Source organism: Vulpes lagopus, chromosome 4 (genome assembly GCF_018345385.1).
Source record: "Vulpes lagopus strain Blue_001 chromosome 4, ASM1834538v1, whole genome shotgun sequence".
In the NCBI taxonomy this organism is placed as follows: domain Eukaryota; kingdom Metazoa; phylum Chordata; class Mammalia; order Carnivora; family Canidae; genus Vulpes; species Vulpes lagopus.
In genome coordinates this window covers 109,953,985-109,974,835 of record NC_054827.1, presented here as the reverse complement: position 1 = coordinate 109,974,835, position 20,851 = coordinate 109,953,985, and the positions used below count along the sequence as shown (strand labels likewise).

The 20,851-nt window shown below is 42.7% G+C and overlaps 1 protein-coding gene across 3 annotated transcripts in view; it reads right to left on the bottom strand.

Annotated features, from left to right (window-relative positions):
- Positions 1-20,851, bottom strand: part of AGBL1 (AGBL carboxypeptidase 1) — a 716,025-nt gene that overhangs the window by 557,398 nt on the left and 137,776 nt on the right. For all 3 annotated transcript variants that reach the window (XM_041753742.1, XM_041753740.1, XM_041753741.1), the window contains exons 7-9: positions 10,804-11,012; positions 3,613-3,778; positions 2,622-2,689 (exon numbers count right to left, since the gene is read on the bottom strand). In XM_041753742.1, the coding sequence (XP_041609676.1) occupies positions 2,622-2,689; positions 3,613-3,778; positions 10,804-11,012 (443 nt within the window). The remainder of the gene's footprint in view (positions 1-2,621; positions 2,690-3,612; positions 3,779-10,803; positions 11,013-20,851) is intronic.

Genomic DNA, 20,851 nt, shown 5'->3' with positions numbered 1-20,851 from the left:
CTCCAGTCTTACACTTAAGCTCACCACCCTTTGGAAGATGGTGATTTGAACTCTGGTAGGGACAATCGCCAAGTTCATTAGACTGAAAATCCTTTGAAGATAAAAATCTGTGTTTTGTTTGCTTTTGCATCATATCACCATCTCCAGGAATTTAGCCTGCTACCTCCCACATGTATCATGGCCAAGAAAGTACCTGAAAGAAACAAAAAACTAAAAAGGAAGAAAAAGAGGGAACAAAGGAAAGGAGAACTTGAATTCATTCTGTTATCCTCTTCTTCAGAGTTTGTCCATATCTAATGGTTGTGTTCATGAAGAATAAATAAGTAAATACATGTAATAATATATAATATAAATTTTGTATATATATAGCCATGGCCAACATCTGATCTGTACTTCTTGTAAGTTTCTCTCTTATGTTGACACTGAGTTTTCAAAGAAAGGCACCCAATTTTCCATTCTTAAGACCCTTTACAAACTAAAGTTCCTTTTCATCCTTCTTTCTAAACAGCTGATCCCAATTATTAACTAAGATTTTTCAAATGAAAAGGCCATCAGTTAACGGCCTGGATCAGATCTATAACCAGAAACAAATATTCCTGGCTTCTTGCCCACATTTCTTACAGCAAATGCTTCTGGGTTCACAAAGGAAAAATCAGTTTGCTAGAGTGCCGGTTCCCTTGCTCTTTTGCAATACCCCAGAATCAAGCCGTGATTCTGATGTGCCCCATTTCTCTATAACTCACGCTCATACACTGACTTCTCATCTTCTTCTTGGCTTGAAGGCTTTGACGAATAATTTCCAGGCCCTGACCAATTTGTCTTGTGCTTCTTTCCCAGCTGGATTTGTTTATTTGTTTTGGTTTCACTCCACCCCAACCCACCATCATCTGCAGCACAGGGAAAAAGGAGACTGTGTGAATGCTCTCCATCCCATGCTGCATGAAGTCAGGCACTGGCATGCAGCTTGTCCTTGAACATCAGATATAGGAGGTGATTGACACTCTTGCATCAGACATTCAGTTATCAAAGAGCAAGTAAGAGGGTAGGGGAAAGTGGCATTGATGAACGATCACCACAGCACAGTATTATTCAAATAATTCAGTGAGTACTCAATCGGCCTGTGCTGCCAAGCCACAGCATAGATCCTATTTGCTACTGATGACTTCAGAAATGATTCCATTTATCAACAAATCCTGAGAACACTGGAGGGTCAATAGCAGTCTTAACCTAGAGACTGAGAGGGCTGAGCAATAGCCTCTATGAGTCTGCTGCCACCATCTTATGAGGGAGAACTCAGGAAGTCTCTTTCTCTTTAGATAGGTAGGGAGGGAGGAGGGCAGGGAAGAAAAATAGAAGGGAGGGAAGGAAAAGGGGAGGCAGGTGGATGGATGGGTGGATAGATGGATGGATAGATGATGATAGGTAAAAAAAATAGACGATAGATTTTTTTAATTCAGGTTTTATATCCAAGAAGGTTATAAAAAGTAGCATTTACTTCTCAGTCTTATTTTACAGATGACAAAAGTAAGGGATTATAATTTGAAGGGGCTGGTCCATGTCCATGTTCACTAACAGAAACAGAAACAGAAATAGGACTCACAGATACATTATCATTATTCTAGAGCAGTAATATATTGCCCCCCCCCCCACCCACCCAAGGACATTTGGCAATTCCTGGAGACATTTTGGGTTCATGACCTGGGTAGATGGTGGGAACCAAGAGGAAGGTGCTACTGGCATCTAGTGAGGAGAAGCCAGGGGATGCTGCTAAATACCCCACAATGCATAGGATATTCCCCCCCAGCAAAGAATTATCCAGTCAAAATGATAAGAGTACTCAGATTTAGACTTCCTTTTCTAGAAATGCAGTCAGTAAACTATGTCCCATTGCCTGTTTCTTGTCAATGAGAGTTTTACCAACACATAGCCATGCCCTACCATTTACTTATTATTACCCATAGTTGCTTCTATGCTGTAACAACAAAGTTGAGTAATTGTGACAGAGACTAGGTCCATAAAGCCTAAACTAATTACAGTCTGATCTTTTACAGAAAGTTTGCTAACCTCCACTCTATATATCATGGGTATTTTGGGATAGAGACCAAAGGGCACCACTCTCCTGCTAGCCAGAGTGTATATTATGCACCTCAAGTGAGCACGATTCACATAGATTCGGAGGTAAATAGAAACATACAACACAGGGTCCTGAGAAGAGTGGGTAGACAAGGAGAGTGACTTGTGAAAATAGGTGAGATCTACCAGAAAACCTTCCCAGGAAATGTTTTCATGGTGTCTTTGCCCAAATGTCATTCGCACTAATTATACATAGCAATCTGAACTACCAAGGGTCTCTCGAAAGCTGACAGATCCTGACAGATCTCGAATCCTGACAGAATATTAGCGCCTTGGTAATGGATGGCCTCTGACTCTACAAGACATTGTTCTGGACCTACCAGGATGCAAATCAACAATGGTTGAGCACCACTGTCTTCCAGGCACTGGATTGGAAGTACAAGTGTGTCCTTAGAATTTACACTGCTCTCACTAGGCATAGAGAACCACATTTCCCTCCAGAAGATGTGAATGTGGAGATCACTGGAAGTGAGGGCTGGTGTACCTACCTGCTCTTTTACATCTTCAGAGTCTGAATCTTTATCCACTTCTTCATCAGCATCATCTTCAAAATCCTCTGGGTGGAGAAAAAGGAATAAAATGGATGAGGTTTCCTCCATGCCTTGGATTTGGATTCTCACCATACAGTGGCTAACACTCCTTTTTTGTCATAAATAGGGGCTCATTATGAAGTGCACAATCTCCCAACATGCTTTAATACTTACTGGTACATGCAAATCATACACATATAGGTATGGGGAGCACTATATCATGAAGTCTAAATTTCCCCACATCGAATACAGAATAAAACAGCACATGAATACCATTCTGGATTGCCCCACCCAATTTATGACTATCTATGCAAACATTGCCAAAGTCTAGAAATCACAGGCAAAATTCACTATAATTTAGTACCTTGACTGATTCTCTAATTTTGATAAGACAGGGCTTATTTACAACAAGACACCATAGAAAGCATCCAGTGCCATGTGGCAAGACAATGCCTGTGGAAAATCTATTCTGTGAAAGGACGGCAGAGTTGAAAAGCATTAGAATCTTTTGACACCAAAATCTTCACAGAGATTGAATAACCATACTTTCAAGCATTTAATATGACTAGCATGGGGTTGTAAATAGCAAAAGTTTTATTTCAAGTTCATCCTTAAGGCAAATTAATTCCAGAACCAGTCAGTACAGTAGAGAGCCTCAATCATGGGACTGTGAATACATTTTTTAAAATTAGTTGAGATGACTATACAGGCATTCAATAGCCACCAGGCAAATGGCAACAGTTAATAATTAAGAACAAAATATGTGAGCTTAGTATTTGTTCATTCTGTATATGAAAAGCTTGCTTTTTCATACATTTCTCTAATTAGCTTATTGGATATTTACGGTTAGCCTGTAAAAGCATTGTTTTCTACTTTCATCCACATCACTCTGAAATATTGCCAACATGCAAAACTCATCATAAAGCTCATAGTTACCCACTGAATTTACCTTCAGTTAGAACACATGGAGTTTCAGAAGGGATGCTCCCAGGGACAGAGAAGGTATAAGCACTGGTAGCTGTAACCAAGGGAAGTGTACTCTTTGGGTAGCACTGCCTCAAGATCTGAATTATGACGGAGACAACAGGCTCCAAGTCATTGTCATCCAAGCAGTTCTGAACAAAGAAAAGACTGTATCAGACACTGACACCTTACACAGGGACCCCTTGTTAGATCAGTGTTTCAGGTAATGAATTACACACATGGATGGTAAAGATCCTTAACGTAGAATGTCTAATTGGAACATCCCTATATAGAATTTTGTCTAATATAGAATCTTCTTTGGCCCAGTGTATAATCTGCATTTTTTTTCTCTTTTTCACAGCTCATAGGTGATTGGAAGGAATTTAGTCTGAAAGGAAATTTAAAAGTTTTCCAGAGGATTCTGTGGCTAAGGCAAGACATTGTCCAGGGGAAGAGGAGGTGAGCATCTTCCTCAGTCATCCGAGTGTCATTGTGAATTATCGCTTAAATTAGAGAATGAGTAGCCGAATTGATGGAAGCCTTACTTTTCCCTTTCAGCTATTATTTGAATAGAAAACCATAAAGGAAAGATAAAATATGAAATCAGAAAAAAGGCAAAGTGAATCCCAAGTACCTAAATTAAATAACATGCCTCTTCTCAGAGTCCACAGTGTTGATCCCTCTTGGTACCTACCCAAAGCAAAGGAAAATTGGGTTTGCAGATGTAACATTTTGATACTGATGGAACCTGACAAGACCCTTCTTTTCAGACACTTTGAAAAATGCAAAAACAAGTTTACTAAATTGAGAGGGAGCGTTGGGAGTAGTTCAGTAACTCCTTGGCAAAAACTAAGTCATTTTCTTCAGACTCCTAGCAAATGCTTTGTCTACTGACTTCGTACAGAAAGTTGACAAGTGTAAGCTTCCAATTTGATATTCCTAAGGGGTTCCAAGTGACCGCTAAGGCCACAAGACATAGTAGTAGATATAGAGGATGTTGAGCACCTGCCACAGGAGAGGGTGACCTGTCTGTGATGATGCCTTGCTATGGTATCTCCAGGTCATTATATGCAAGCAGCTCCACACATACACACACACACACACACTCACACACACACACACACACACACACACTCAAAGGAGAAAAAATTAAATAAACTTTTAGCCATGAATTCAAATATCCAAATGATTTCAAAACATATTGTTTTAAAGTAAGTCCAACATTCAAATCAGGAATGTTTTAACATAATCAAGAATGCTGGGATGCATGGGTGGCCCTTCCGCTCAGGGCGTGATCCTGGAGTCCCAGGATCAAGTCCCACATGGGGCTCTCTGCATGGAACCTGCTTCTCCCTCTGCCTATGTCTCTGCCTCTGTCTCTGTCTGTATAGATAAATAAAATCTTTAAAAAAATTATTTAAAAAAATGTTATTTTCCCTATGTGTGCTCAATGTTACCCATGAGGTGTCCTGAACCAACAGCAGGAAACATTCTCCATGGGAAATGAATCAGTCCTTCATCTCTGGGACTGGCCCAGTGATTTATAGTGCTTAGGGTAAAGTATTAGTGTTGGAAAAAGTGATACCTGAGCATGGGGGAGGAGGAGAAGGGAGATAGATGTCTCATCATGGGTCATGTTCTGAGCTCATTCTTAGGAGGTACAGAGCCAAGGACAAGCCAGGGAACTCAGTCAAAATTACCAGCATTTTAGAAGCCAATTATGTCTGTGATTGCCACCAGTATCATTACTGATGAATGTGACAATAATGTGTTTCACTCTGCATAGGAAGGTACAGGGGCAAAGTGTGAGGAAGGATGGAGGCAAGTGCACCTGTCCCGATAGGTTGGGCCACACTATGAATTGGAAGGATAGAGAGGATATTAAAATCAACAGAAACCAAGGCACTAGGGTTATAGTGAATTACTACCTAAATTAAGTTGGTAGTAAACACTGTAGTAGACACAGTCTGTGGAAAACACTTAGGAATTTTAAAATGATCTTTGCTTCCAAATAATAGAAATGCCTAGACCCATCTGGCAACATTTCCCTAGTGTTAACAGATAGATACTATGGCAAGGCCAGGATGAAGGTGACACAAGGGAAGCACGCAGGATACAAAAATATAAGGGGGTGCTCACTCTCAGCCTCTTGCTATTGCAGAGTTGGCACTTGTTCTGTGTACCAAAGATGACAAGACCCAAAGAAATAGGATCCCTGTGAACACATGTCTCAGAATTGGGGGCAAAGGTGAAAATTTTTGGCTCACTTTTCCCATCACTTCCATTAATACACCTGCTACTTGGAAAAGATAATGAAATATGACAGTGCTTAACATATGCAATTCACAGTTAACATCTTTGAATTAGCTTTGAAATAACAAATATACTACTTCTGTGATACATTGGCAAGTGAGAAGAAAGTAACTCCTCTTTATTGGCGGTTTTGCTTTTCCCAGATTTCAGTTACCCAAGGTCAACCACAGTTTGGAAGCTGATGATCCTCCTGAAGTATCACCAGAAGGTCTATCACCTAATGCTACATCTTGGTGCCTCACTTCATCTCATCACGTAGGCATTTTATTACCTCATATCATCACAAAAAAAAGGGTGAGTTTAGCATAATAAGATATTTCAAGGGGGAGGGCCCACATTCACATAATTTTTATAACATGATATTGTTGTAATTGTTCTATTTTATCATTGTTGTTGGTAATCTCTTGCTGTGCCTAATTTATAAATTAAACTTTATCATAGGAATTAATGCATAATAATAAAAAAACATAGTGTATATGGGTTTAGTACTATCTGCAGTCTCAGATATCTCCTGGGGGTCTTGGAATGTACTGCCCTGGAGAGAGGAGACTACTGTATAGCACACTTCTCAGATCCTGGAGCAAGATCACCTGATTTCAAGTCCTGGGCTGATGATCACTAACAGTATAACCCTGGCAAGTTGCTATACCTCTCTGTGCTGTGGTTTCCTCATCTATACAACAGAGATATTAACAGAACCTCTCTCATAAGGATATCTGTGAATTAGAGTTAAAATAGGCAAAATGCATGCCCAATACTAAGCACTCAGTAAGCGTTTGCTAGCAAGATGTCAGCAGGCATCACTAAGCTCCTAAAATCTCCTAAGAATCCAAAAGGAGACCCCAGAAGGCCACTGCTACTCAGTACAGAGCCCAGGTAATGACCATTACAATAAGAAAACAAGACACTTTAATGGGAAAGTTCAGGAATCCCAGGTTTAACTTCCAGTTCTCCCAAATAGCCAAAGCTGTCAGCGTCTCTGCCCAAGTGCCCGTGGGCTAACCCCCACCTTGCCCTCCTACCTTTCCCTCCTCCCTCCTTTGCCCTCAGATACTCTCCTGCCCAAATGGCAGCCAGAATGGTCCTTTAAGGTCATAAGTCAGTTTAATGGGTATAGAGTTTCAGTTTTGCAAGATGAAAAGAGGTCTAGAGATTGGTTATGCAACAGGGTGGATGTACTTAATACTATCAAACTGTACACTTTAAAATGGCAAAGATGGCCAACTTTATGTTGCACAAATTTTATCACAATTTTAAAAAAGCATAAATCATATCAGGTCATTCTTCTGCTCCAAACCTGATAGAAATAAAATCTGCATTTCTCTTCATGGTCTAGAAAGTTCTTCCCTCCTCTTTTTCTTCATCTTTATCCTCCCTCTCCTCCTCCTCCTCTCCCCTCTCCCCTCTCCTCTTCCTCCTGATTCTTTTTTTTTCCCCTCATCTTTCACTAATTTTGGCATCATCAGCATTGTCATCATTATAATTTGCAAATAGCACCAAAATGACATCACTGGATCCAAGGTTCCCTAGTTGGTCATCCAAGGACTCCAGTGCCTTCTCTGTCAGAAGAGGGACCAGTCTGACTGATGGGCAGCTCAAACCAGTCCAGGTGCTGTGGTGCTGTGCTCACATCATCCAGCCCAGATGCTGGAGGCTCCATAGGCTAGAACAGCTGGCACACAGTGCAAGTCCGACCTCTACTCATATCCTGTGTCCACTTCTAGCAGGAACCAGAGGTTGGGAGCTTGGTGTGAATTTGTTTACTGAACAGTTGAGGTTTCCACTGACCTACTGAGAAACTGCTTTTAAGATCCTGCTTGCAGGGGCACCTGTGTGGCTCAGTTGGTTAAGCATCCAAATCTTGATTTCAGTTCAGGTCATGATCTCAGGGTTGTGGGATCAAGCCCTATGTTAGACTCCACACTGAGCATGGAGTCTGCTTGAGATTTGCTCTCTCCCTCTCTCTCTCTGACTCTCCCCCTGCTCACATTCTCTCTCTCTAAATAAAGTAATTAATAAAATAAGATAAAATAAAATAAAATAAAATAAAATAAAATAAAATAAAATAAAATAAAATCCTCCTTGCAGAACCAGACTCCTAACTGCAGAGAACACCCTGCAGGGTCACCAGAGGGAAAGTGAGTGGTGGGTGGGGGGATAGGTGATGGGGATGAGGGAGGGCACTTGTGATGAACACTGGGTATTTACAGAAGTTCTGAATCACTATGTTGCACACCTGAAATTAATATTACACTGTATGTTATTAACTCACTGGAATTTCAATAAAAACTTTTTTTAAAAGATGAAAGGAAAAAAATAAAATGAGACCATTAGACTGGACCCTAGTGCCACATGACTGATGTCCTTATAACAAGGGACATTTGGATACAGACATGCACACAGAGAGAACAACCTGTGAATATGAAGGCAGACATGAGGGGATGTTTCGACAGGCCAGAGGTCACCAGCCTGCTGTGACCAGCAGAATCCATGAGAGAGCCTGGAGCAGGTTCTCCCTCATGGCCTCAAGGGAACCAACCCTGCCACCACCTTGATTTTGGACTTCTCACCTCCAGGACTGAGAGTGAATAAATCTCTTCAGTTTGTGTGCTTTGTTATGGCAGCCTCAGGAGACTCATATGGGGAGGTTCCTCACACCCCTCTGGGCTGTGACAATTCCCTAGGAAGACTGAGAACTCACTCAAACTGTAGTAGTTGTAGTTATGGTTTATGAGGACTAACATTACAGATTAAGATCAACCAAAGATCAGTAAGTGGCTAATAAACAACATACATTTGTTTCTCACAGTTCTGGAGGCTGGAGGTCCAGGTTCAAGGTACCAACAGGTTCCCTGTCTGGTGAGAACCTGCTTCCTGGTTCACAGATGACCATATTCTCACCATATTCTCACATGGAGCAATGACCAGGGAGTTCTCTGGGGCCTCTCTTTGTAAAGGCACACATCCCATTCATGGGGGCTGCACCCTCATAAGCTAATCTCCTCCCAAAGGCCCCACTTCCCCATATCATCACTTTGGGCAGTATGTTTCAGCATATGGATTTGGGGGACACAGACATTAGTCTACGGGACCAGGAGAAACACCAAACATGAGATAGATAGATAGATAGATAGATAGATAGATAGATAGATAGATAATAGATAGATAGATGATAGATAGATGATAGATAGATGATAGATAGATAGATAGATAGATAGATAGATAGATAGATAGATAGATAGATAGATTTTATATATATTCTGCTTCTAGGCTCACAGGCCATTTCATGCCTATGCTTCACTTCCTACTTTCTCCACCTTCTTCCTCTCACAGATATGTACTTCTGGAATCACTGTCTTTTTCCATTTTTGCCCTTTTAATTCTTCCTAACACAGAGCAGAGAAACAGCAAAGAGGATAGAGGGTGGAGGAACTGGCTGGAGTGCACGAGCCAGCGTCAGGGGCATGAGCAGGCATCAGCAGTTGGAGGGGGTGTCTCACTAGAGATCTGGGGGGATACAAGTTACAAAGTACGGTAAAGCTTGGAAAAATGCAAAGCACTGCTTCATCCAGAGAAGCAGAATATTCAGCACAGCTCTTTCATGACTGAGAGGCTCTGAAAGCTGTAGTGATGGAGAGAAACCCACAGGTGAGAGCAGACATAAAATTAGATGTTGGTGTGCAACCCAGTGCTATGTCACTTTTCAGACGAGAAGAAGGTTTGGGGAAATGCTGGGTTTTTTAATAGGAAAAGTCTACAGATACCACGATTGGAAAACAGCAGTTTCATTGGCTGTTTCATTGCCTTGGATGTACACAGGTAGAGAAAAGTGTAGGGTGTCCAGAGAGGAGCAAGGAGAATGAGGAAGGGGGTGTAGAGATGAGCTAATGTGAAGACAGTGGGGAGCATGATGCACGTGAAGCATGGTTGCCGCGGCCCCCCAGGAGAAGGGAATGAGTAGCTGATGGATATTTGGGAAGTATTCACATCCTCTGTAGAGAGGGTGTACATAGCCTCACAGTATCATGTTTAAATTAGTCCTAATCAAATGCAACTAAGGAATTTGTTGCTAGGGTTGAAATCTGGGAAACCAAAGATGACATATTCCATTGGGGTGGAGAGAAGTAACAGCCCTTGCCTGGGATGCTGTTCCTCCTGAACTTGGCATGACCAGCTTTTTCAATAATTCAGGTCTCAGCTTAGGTGTCAACTGCTCAGAGAAGACTTGACCTCTCCAGCAGAACACGTTCTCCCTCCACCTATGGGAATCACCATGGATGGCCTGACTTGATTGATGTCACAGAGCAATATGAAATTATCTTTCTCATTGAATTCTTTGCTTCCTTGGTGTCTGACTCTCCCACTAGAATGTTTGCCCCCTAAGATCAGGGGTCTTGCCTTCATATTCACCTCTAGATTCCACAGTGCTAATTATTCTAGTAACTGCCCACACTCATAAGGCAGCCAAGTCATCACAAGCACTCCATTAAATACAAGACATTTGTACATTAACGTATTTAGGCCATGCAGCAAACTAGATTTTATTTATTTCCCTCTTGAAAGAAAAGAAAGAAGAAACTTGAGGCCCAGAGGGTTCGGGTGACTTCTCTAAAGTTTCACAACTACAAGTGCCAGGGCTGGGATTTGAACACTCTTAACCACTGCACCACACAGTGTGTAACCAATACACACATATTGACTAAATGACTCCATCAGTGCATGAGTGAACAAATGAATGAGGCTTTGAATCCAGAACCTCTGCCTATAGCAGGCAGCAAGAAAGGTATTGAGGTTTATGCAGTTCTGTTCATCAGGAACCACCCAGGTGCCATCCAACTGCAGAGGTAATCCCAGGGTTAATTACCTCTGTGGTGCTGAAGAGGATCTCCATGCCCTGGGCTGCCAGGAAAGCCTCCCTGCCAGACCGGAGGTTGGCAATATGCTTGAGGCAGAGCAGGAGTGCCCGGCGGATCAGCACATAGGCGTTGGCAGCGTCATGGCGATGCCAGTCCTGATGCAGTTTGAGCAAGCTGGTGACGTAGCCTCTGTTCACAGCCCTGCGGCTGTTAGACTCTGAAACCAATGGAAGACGGTGATGTCAGTCACAGGCTCTCCTGGCCACACCTGCCTGAGGATGCCCCAATGTACCTCCCTCAAGATACTTATTATAAAGGGACTAAGAATAACTTTCCGTTGGGGAAAACTGGCAGATGTCATCTTAATCAAGTGATCAAAGTGAACATCACTGTGTGTGTTGCACTGAGAAAAACACAGCATCACTTCTATGGCATTCCTGCCCAAAATGCATAGCCTGAATTTAACCATGAGGAAAATCACAAACCCCAAATGAGGGGCATGCTACCAATCACCTGATCAATACTCTTCAAAAATGTCAAGGTCATGAAAGGCAAAAAAAAAAAAAAAAAGAAGGGAGGGGAGGGGAGGGGAGGGGAGAAGAGAGAGCTAAAGAATTTATATAACATGTAAGTACAATACAGGATTATAATTTAGATCCTGAGCCAGAAAACAATTTTTGTCCTTTGCTACTACAGGGCGTTAGTGAGGCAGTCAGTAAAATTTGAATAAGGTCTATAAATTAACAGTATTACATCGACATATATTAAATTGTGGTAACTTGTGCTTATGTAAGAGAAAATCCTTTGTTTAGGAAACTCACAACTGGAGAATGCGAATGTCTGTAATATATTCTTAAAAAGTTCAGAAAAAAATATAATAACATGGGGGAGGGTGAAAGAATGAATGAGAGAGAGAGAGACAGAGAGAGACATTTCCTCCTGATTTCCATTCCTCTTCCCTAAATCTTAGCAGACTTAGGGTATCATCACTGCATTGAGTAAATTACAAGACTTAGTTTGGAAAGAAGACACTGAATGGGACATGATAGCCAAAAGGCTGTGTATATCACAGATGTGTCGCGTGTTTATCCTAGGGAGCACGGAAGCAGCTTATGGATAATCAAGGTCTGACTCAGCCCAAGAAAGGAATTCCTCATAGTCAAGGCTATCCAACAAGAGGATGGACTCTGTGGTAGGGGTAACCAGGCACAATGTTCAGATGGTAGAAGATCAGCCAGCAGGGATGTGGTCTGGGGCTTTCTTCCATCTGATGCGGAAACATAAGAGAAGGCTTTTATTTTTCCCTTCACAACTTCAGTTCCACAATTTTTCTTTCGTAACTGAAAGGATCCTGGTGAAGACCTCCCATGAGACACACCCTGTAGGATAAGTGCACGATGTCCTGATTTTTCCAGGGTATGCTTTAAATTCTCATTGAGGAAACACAGAGGGAAGAATAGTCCAAAATACTTCTCTCAACAGTTAACATATGCCCTTTCCAGCTTAACCTCCTTGGGCTACCAGCGTCATGGACAAATGTGTCCCAGCCCAGATCTATCCAGCAGGTGGTTGGTCAAATGTGTCCCAGCCCAGATCTATCCAGCAGGTGGTTGGTCACCCCTGCTCCTAGGAGCAAAGTGCACTGCATTACCATAACCGGCTGACTCTTAGTACAAATGCCCAAATCTTGCAGCTCTGCACTCACTGCTGCATTTCTCCATTATCCAAACCATTCACACTGGCTTATGAGACAATATAGGCCCCTGGCCGAGTATGTGTGTGAGAGAGATCCCCTGAGCTGTAACTGGAGAAGCAAAATTTCAGCTCAAAGTCAGATTTTTCCCTAAGACCATGTAAGTGCACATAAGTGAAAAAAAATAACATAAAAATTCAGCACTTTATTCTGGAGGGGTTTTCTCATATTAAAGGAATTTTTTTTTTCTGCGAGTTTGTCAAATTCTAAATTGTCAGGCTTGGCTGAGCCCCACTGAGATTTTTGACCCATTTGTACAGTTCTGTTTTTTTGTTTTGTTTTGTTTTGTTTTTCACTTTTACAACATTTCATTCAGCCATGACCCTGAACTGAGAGTGATGAGCTTTATTTGCCCACTGATGTGTTTGTGGAAGGTTTAAATCTCCTTCATTACCTCCTTTACTGAATTATTCTTTTGCATCAAAAATATTTCTCTCCTTGGTTGGTCTCAGCTACAAAGCACCAGAGTTCTTCACTGCCTAAGTGAGGTTCCAGCCTATCCAATATCTGAGTTTTAAAAGAAAATGGGGATTAAGTAGGAGGTATTAGAGTATTGCCTCCTGGAAAGATTCCAGAATGGCAAAAACAGTACACAGAGGCCCCATGGGCAGGGAGAGGTTAAGGACTTTAGGTCTTTTATCTATTTTAAGGGTAGGAGACTAATAATGTATTATCTTAATGACCTTCATCCCCTACTCTTCTTGGGGGAGGGGGGCATAAAGGGAAAAAAAATCTTTAATTGTCTCAGAGAAAAATCTTTTATCAAATCCTAATGATTTTATTCATGATTTCCTGTTAATCCTCAACAAGCTGCCATGTTTACTAACATCTAAAAATCGCTATACCTCCTTCCCCGCCAACTCTACACCAGTCAATCTTTCCCTGAAACTGGCTTGCAGTTTTGCAAAAGTCAATATGCCTCTAAAACCGGACAAAAGGAGATTCAGCAAACTAAGGAAGAGCAAATGTGGAGGAGAGCCAAAGAATGAAATGAGGGTCACCGAGATCAGTGATGTGCAGGAGTTCTAGAAGATTTGAGAGGGATCAGCATTTGGCCAAATATCTAGGAGAAAATGTTTCTCCTGGGTGAGCTCAGGATTTGGGGCAGGAGAGGACTCCAGGGTCCCCAGCCCTCTTCCCCTCTTCAAAACAAATCTGCGGCACTTAAGTCTGTTTATATATAAAGGGATTCCTCCTAAGATTTTCTTGGAAAAAATTCTTGCTCCTTAATTTTTTTTAACTTTTCCCCAAGTAGATTGGTTTATCTTAACCAGTAGGAGGATGGAGCCAGGGTGGACAGAGAGGAGCTCTGAGCTCCACATTGTGGAGGCCGGGAAAATGAAGGCCATTCCACTTTAAGTTCAGCGTTAGCACAAGTACAGCCATCCCAGGCCCCTGTGAATAAGAGCTGAACTTTACCTTACTTCAGTTACAGGAAGAAAACAGCTTACAGCAGATCGTCCTAGAAAGCCCCATATTAGAATAAAAACAGAGCCCAAGCCAAGGGCTGGAAGCCCCTATTAGAATGAGAACAGAGCTCAATGCCCTTGAAGGCCCCATATCAAAATGTAAACAGAACTTGAGGAATTGCCCCACCCCTTCTGGAGGTCCCCTAGACCAGTCCTTAAAACTAAGCTGAAACCCACTTCCAGGTCCAAGTCCCTGCTCCGCTGTGTCGGGTATACTTGGACCCAAGCTCGAGCTTGTAAATAAACCCTCGTGTGTTTGCATCGGTGTCGGCTCCTCCGTGGTTTCTCAGATTCGCAATCTTGGGCGCAAAAAACATCTCACCCCATACTCCCACCCCATCTCAATGGCACTCTCAGTGCCCAATCTCCATCTTGCCCAATGTGTTCTCTGGTCAGCTTTCCTTTGGCAAATTCATGAACTCAACTTTGACCTTCCCTCCATTCATCCTCTTATATTCTACTGCCTCTGCCTCTCCAAATTATATCCTCCAGAGTGAGGTCTCCTTTGTAGCTAATGATCAGTCTGAAATGTGACCAAGTAATATCCTATAATATTATGCAGCAGATTTTTACACTCAGGTAAAAAGAAAAAAAATAATAAATAAGTAGAAGGGAATAGGCCAAGATACCACTAGTATTTATGGAGGGGGAGGAGAGTGAGGATTCTATTTGCTTTTTACATTTGACTTAGGCTTTTCTGTAGTTCATATTCCCCATATACTCTACAATGAGCTCTGATAATCAGGAGGGGTAAAAAATGTTACCTTCAGGCTGGAGGTCCATAGACTGTTGATTGTGTCATGCTGTAAATGCCTGTGGGCAGGGCCAATAGTCCCCAGGTTGCCATAGCAACCCACTCACCTTTTTTCAGTCTTCTCCCCTCCCCTTCAAAAGTGAATTACCTGCCTACCCCCTGAAGGCACTTGAGGTCCTGACCACCTCTATAAAGATGTTTGTCTTTTTTTTTTTAAGATTTTATTTATTTATTTAACAGAGAAAAAAACACAAGCAGCGGGAGCAGCAGAGGAAGAAGGAGAAGCAGGCTCCCAGGGAGCCCCCAACATGGGGCTCCAACCCAGGACTCTGAAATCATGACCTGACCTGAAGGTAGATGCTTAACTGACTGCACCCTCTAAGATGTTTGTCTTTTAAAGAGGAAAGTCTACACACCTTCAAGACTCAAAGATGGAATTTCTCCTGGGAAATATTCAGCCTCATGACAGGCTGGTGAAGAAATGCTCTGTGAACCAGATTATTATCCCTGCTAGCAGCCCACTCCTCTGCCACCGCCCTTTGGCAAAACCAAAGGAAATTTCATCTCTGCTCTTTATTTTCCATATCTGGAGATTTCATCAGCCCATTTAGGGTGAAGTGATGACTTCATAGAGGCCATATGGAAACCTGCAGCAGAGCAATGAGCCAAACAACTTAACAGCCACGGCTCTCAAATGAGATGGACAAATTAGTGCAGACTCTTAAACACATCTTTCCCGTGGTCATGTACGCACCCTGCATGGCCTCACTGGGCCTGCTGTCAGCTGCCTTTTGGGACTCCTTGCACCTGGTCAGGAACTCCACTGTTCTAACTGCATGGCCTTGAACATGTCAGCTCACTGTTCTATCACTAAGTCTTTATCTGAATGACAAAACTAATAACATCCCTTCCTTGGGAGTTGTCGAGAAAATTAAATGAGATAATACACATAAAGTTGATAGCTTGATCCCTGGCTCATAATTAGCATTTGATACCTGTTGCCTCTCATGACTCATTACCAACATGATAAGCAAAATCTATTTATTATCCCAACTTGCCCTCTATTGTTATGGACGACAAAGTGCCAAAGCCTCAGGATGCGAACATAGTCTTTTTGGCAGCCTCATTCAAGAGCAGGAATTCCAGGATCACAGAGCGGTTGGTTTGAATTTTGGCTCTACCAGTTGCTAGCTGTATAACCTTCTTTAAGCTGATTAGCCAGCCTGAACTATATTTCCATCTTCTGCAAACACTAAGACAAGATGAAAAAAGATTAATTACAACATTAGCCTTACAAGTCTATTACAGGGAATGAATGCATAGCATAGCACCTGGCATAAAGCATGTGCTCAGTAAATGACAATTCCCTTCTCCATAAGGATGACATCAAACTTTATATATCTTTCTTTTACCAGTGGCAATTGCCCAAGGAAAACCTTCTGAATAAATAAAATTTATCAAGTTTCTTCAATTTCCAAGTAATGTGACTGACTTCTCATCTCAAAATATCCACCAGTTTTACATTGCTGCCCATCTGTCCTTAGGCATCCCGATATAGACACACTGAGGATCACACCTCACTTTATCCCAGAGGTCCATATGGAAAAGTCCATAGTGTAGACCCTTATTGTTCCTCTCTCAGGCAAAAGTTACCTCAGCTGGGTCCCCTGATACCTAAGCTTTTCTAGAGGACTGGTTAGCATTCTAAGATCCTCTTGATTGATAATGTTCAAGTGGTTAATATTTCACCCTTGCTTTGGATAAGGCACATATGAGGAAGAATGAGCACAGGGATTCCATGCTCCCATCACTCTTGAGACCAGAAATCATCTTCAGCCACACAACATACTATGACATTACCATACCAATTCTTACCAGGGAAATTAAACAGCCTTATCATTTGTTTCAGAACTTAATGAAAATCCATTCATACAAACTATTGACAATTCAGCTAGTCCTTTTCAGGGCAGTGGCCCCTTCTCAGAGCAGAAGACAACTCAACTGGGCTGATCAAACTCCCATTTACTCTTCAAGTTTTGCTTCCAAATCCTCTCTGTACTGTGTGCCCCAACCCTGAGTAATGACATCACAAATATTGCCTGATCTCAATCAGGACTCTACACTGAAAGACCCACTTTGGACACAAGCATACCCGTTCTATAATAACCACCTGAGAAGTCTGCCTTGGGAGATATTATTACATCGAGGTACTGGTGACATCAACCACACTAAACAATAATACACTTGCCTTTGCAGCAGATTACTTTAGTGGTCTTTTCAGGGAGTCAATTTAGAAGATACTTCTGGACAAAGCAGCCTTTTACCAAGACTTATAAATCATATCATATGAACAACGAGCTGCCTACTTTGCCATTAAAACACCAGTTACAATTACAGAGTATTTATTTACTGAATGTTTCCTATGTGCTCAGTACTGGGCTAATCACTTTAAATGATTATCTCATTTATCTCATGGAAATGCTTTGAGATAAGCATTATTTTCCTTTTGCAGATGAAGGCACAGAAGGCTGAGAGAAGTCAGACAACTTATTGATGCCCTTAGAGCTTACAAATGGCCTGTCCGTGATTCTGATGGGACTCTCCATCTGCCTCCAAAGCCGACGTCCCATACCATTACTCCCAAAGCTTTTGATGATGAAGTGGTGATAGTTTACACTTTTCACACCCAGAAGAAACCTTTTACCTATCACCAGAATAGCCAAGTTCTTGAGGAAGGTTTCTGAAAAGCTACTGGAGATAAAGCCAGTGAACACCTGAACCCTGAGTGCTTGAGGAGAATGGCTTTCAGCTGATTTTACCACAGCTCAGCCCCTCCACCCAAACTGTCTCTCCATCTCCTCTGTTCCCTCCCAGGCCCTGACATTATGGAGAGAGTTGATTTTTAATAGGAGACTTGACAAGATTTAAAGGCCCCAGGAAGTGGCCCATAGGGCTTCAGGTCACAAGAGGAGGCATTTGAGAGTCTTCCTGTCACTCAGCCAGTGACTCCGGGAGGCCAGCCCAGAAGTTAGGCCCAGACATAAGCACGGTCAGTCAGCTGTACCCCCACCCCAGCTCCTCCCCTGGCAGCTGCAGCATGTGGTTTCCTCACAAAGGAGGAGCCGCAATGCATGTACTGAGACATAACTAATTTTAATGTCACGGATCATGGAAATTATACTCTATTATCATTAGCCCAAATAAGAATAATGATATTGAATTACAGGTATATTTTTTTTCTCCTTGTAGAATAGATGCATTTCAGGAAACTTGACTGTCAAGCACATTTTAGTCTCAAGCAAAGCTTGTTTTCCCATGAATCACCCTCAAAACCATGAAGGATGCTTTTCCTGAGCCCCAGAAATAGTGGCTGGGAAGCACTAGAGAATGTCTTCATAGCCATTTTAAATCTATAGTCTTCTATTTCTTTTTTTTCCAATCATCAGTTCCTTTTAATACCTCTCCACAGAGATATTCTCAAACCTTAGGCACTCTTCCACTCTAAGGAAATCCTGAGATGCCACATCTGCCTCTCCTGTGAGCCCATGGCAGGAACCAGAGCTCAGGCAGGGCATCAGGCTGCAACACTAGAGGAGGAGGGATCACCACCACTGACAAGCTCCTCCACTTCAGTACTTGGCATCCCACATGACAGATCAATCGCATATCAAACTTTATCAATTCTACGGCATACATTCTTTCATATGTGAGTATTTCCAAAATTAAGTGCTTCTTAACCAATGACAGTGTTTCAATTATAACTGGCAGCGTTTCTTCACTCCATGGCACATAAAAAGTGGCGCATCTTGCAGTCAATGACATGTTAAAGTTGAGGAAATATGATTAATTTTTCAATATTGTTAGCTTGAAAATTCTCTGAAATGAGTTCGTTCCCAGCTAGGGCTTATCACTTGAGAGGTTTGCTGTGCATACACAAATATGCAGAGGCACTTTGTCCTGAAAGCCAGATCCTGTGGTGGTGAGGTACGCAGTAAACTGTCAGTAAACTGAATCCATACTCATTCACCCAAAACCCAAAGCACCACCATGAATTCATTCAACAAACTCTTAGCAACCACCCCACGTGCCAGCATGTGCCAGGCACTTTTGTAGGCACTGGGGTACTACAGCGGGAGATGAAATGGACCATGTTCTCTGCTGTTAAGGGGCTTATTTCCCATGCCAGAGCTGGAGAGCCACAGATCCAAGTAGGCACACACACAGAGAAAAAAAATAGAAAATTTCAGATAGTGACAAGTGCTACAGTGCTAATAAAGCAGCAGTGGTAGAGGGGGTGCCTGCGTGGCTCAGTCTGTCAGGCATCTGACTCTTGGTTTCAGCTCAGGTCATGATCTCAAACTCATGAGTTCGACTTCCATGTGGGACTCCTCACTCAGTGGGAAGTCTGCTTGAGACTCCCTCTCTCTTTCTTTCTCTCTCTCTCTCTCTCCTCTCTCCCTTTGTCCATCCCTTGGCTTACATATGCACACTTCACTCACTCCCTGTCTCTCTCTCTAGAATAAATAAATAAATCTTTAAAAAATTTTTCAAATAGCAATGGTAGAGTGAGTATGGGGGCAACTATTTTAGACTGAGTGCTCAGGGAAGACCCTTTGAGAAGAAAATATTAGTACTAAACTTAAATCATAGGAAAGAATCGGGAAACAGAGATCTGGTGGTAGAAAATTCTAGAAATCTTGAGAGCACAACCAAGGGGAAAAGCCCAAAGTTGGTAAGTACAAAAAGTCTTCAGCTAAAGCCAGGTGAAAAAGTTGAGAGCAGGGGGAGATTATCGAAAAGGAAGGCAAGGGTCAGAATGCATGACCTCCCCCCACACTGACATCCATCATGGCAGGTTTTGCATAAGTGGAGGGATATGCACACAGAGATTTTTCCCTCACTCTCCTTTTGGTTACTTATTTGTGGTATCTCTGCAAGAAAGTCCTGAGGGATGATCATCTTTGCCCGGACCTAAACTTTTCCAGTTTTCCTACCCATCCAAAGTTTTATGTTGAGTCTAGACTTCAGTGGGGAAAGAAGTAATTGCTAAGCCTCAAGACAAGCTACTGTCCTTTCTGGGTCCCTGCAGAAAACCTTCCTGTTTCACTGTCTTTCCACTATCAACTGATCAGATGATGACATTTGAAGAAGAGAGGCAGGATTTATACCCGCTAAGGAGAAAGCCAAGACCTTCCCCTCCTGCCTTTTTCTATCAATTGATCTGTGAGATACTAGTCTGTCAGTCGTGTCCCCCGCTTCTAACCCAGGACAGACAAGCAGCACAGACTGCAGGAAACGCACCTACTCAGTGCTGCAAATATCACATGCCAATTGGTTCATGCTGCAGTATGCCTCTGGGCCTGGAGGGGCACTGGAGGAAGGTGGAGAGCAGGTGCCTCCTTGCTCCTGGCTGGCTGCCCTCTGGCCATAGGGCATACAGCAGTACATTACAATAAAATCACAGGACCAGAGCATTGTGCTCCTGGTTCCAACACCTCTCCCACCCCCACCCCCAAAACAGCAACGGCTGCAGGGAAATCTGGAAGGCTGGGGATGCAGGAGGGCCCTGGTGTTCTCTGGGTCACACTGTGTGGGGAGCAGTGGCTGCCATCTGTGGGCCCCTGAGATTGGGGCAGGGGCTAGGAGAGAGGCTAACCAGTGTCTCTAACTATCCCCAGCTGCTGCCAGAGCAGCCTCACTGTCATCTGTGCACATGCAATGGTTCTGCAAAGGATTTCGTTTAGGCAAACTTATATTTCTTTTTAAAAGGAGGGTGGGGATTGAAACCCTCTGGTAGTGAAAGTACGGATTTTAGTCCCAATATCTCAAGTACCTATTACACCATCTTGAGCAAGTGAGTCAACTACACTGGGCTGGAATGTTTTCAGGGGCTGGATATTATTATTTCCTGGGGAGAGGATCACTATCCTGTGCACTGTACAATGTTCAGCAGCACCCTAGCCTCAGCCCACTCGGTGCCAGGAGCACCCTCACTCCCCAGATGTGGCCACCAAAACTGCCTTTGGACCTTGCACAATGTCCCCTCTGGGACAATACCACTCTGGTTGAGAACCACTGCA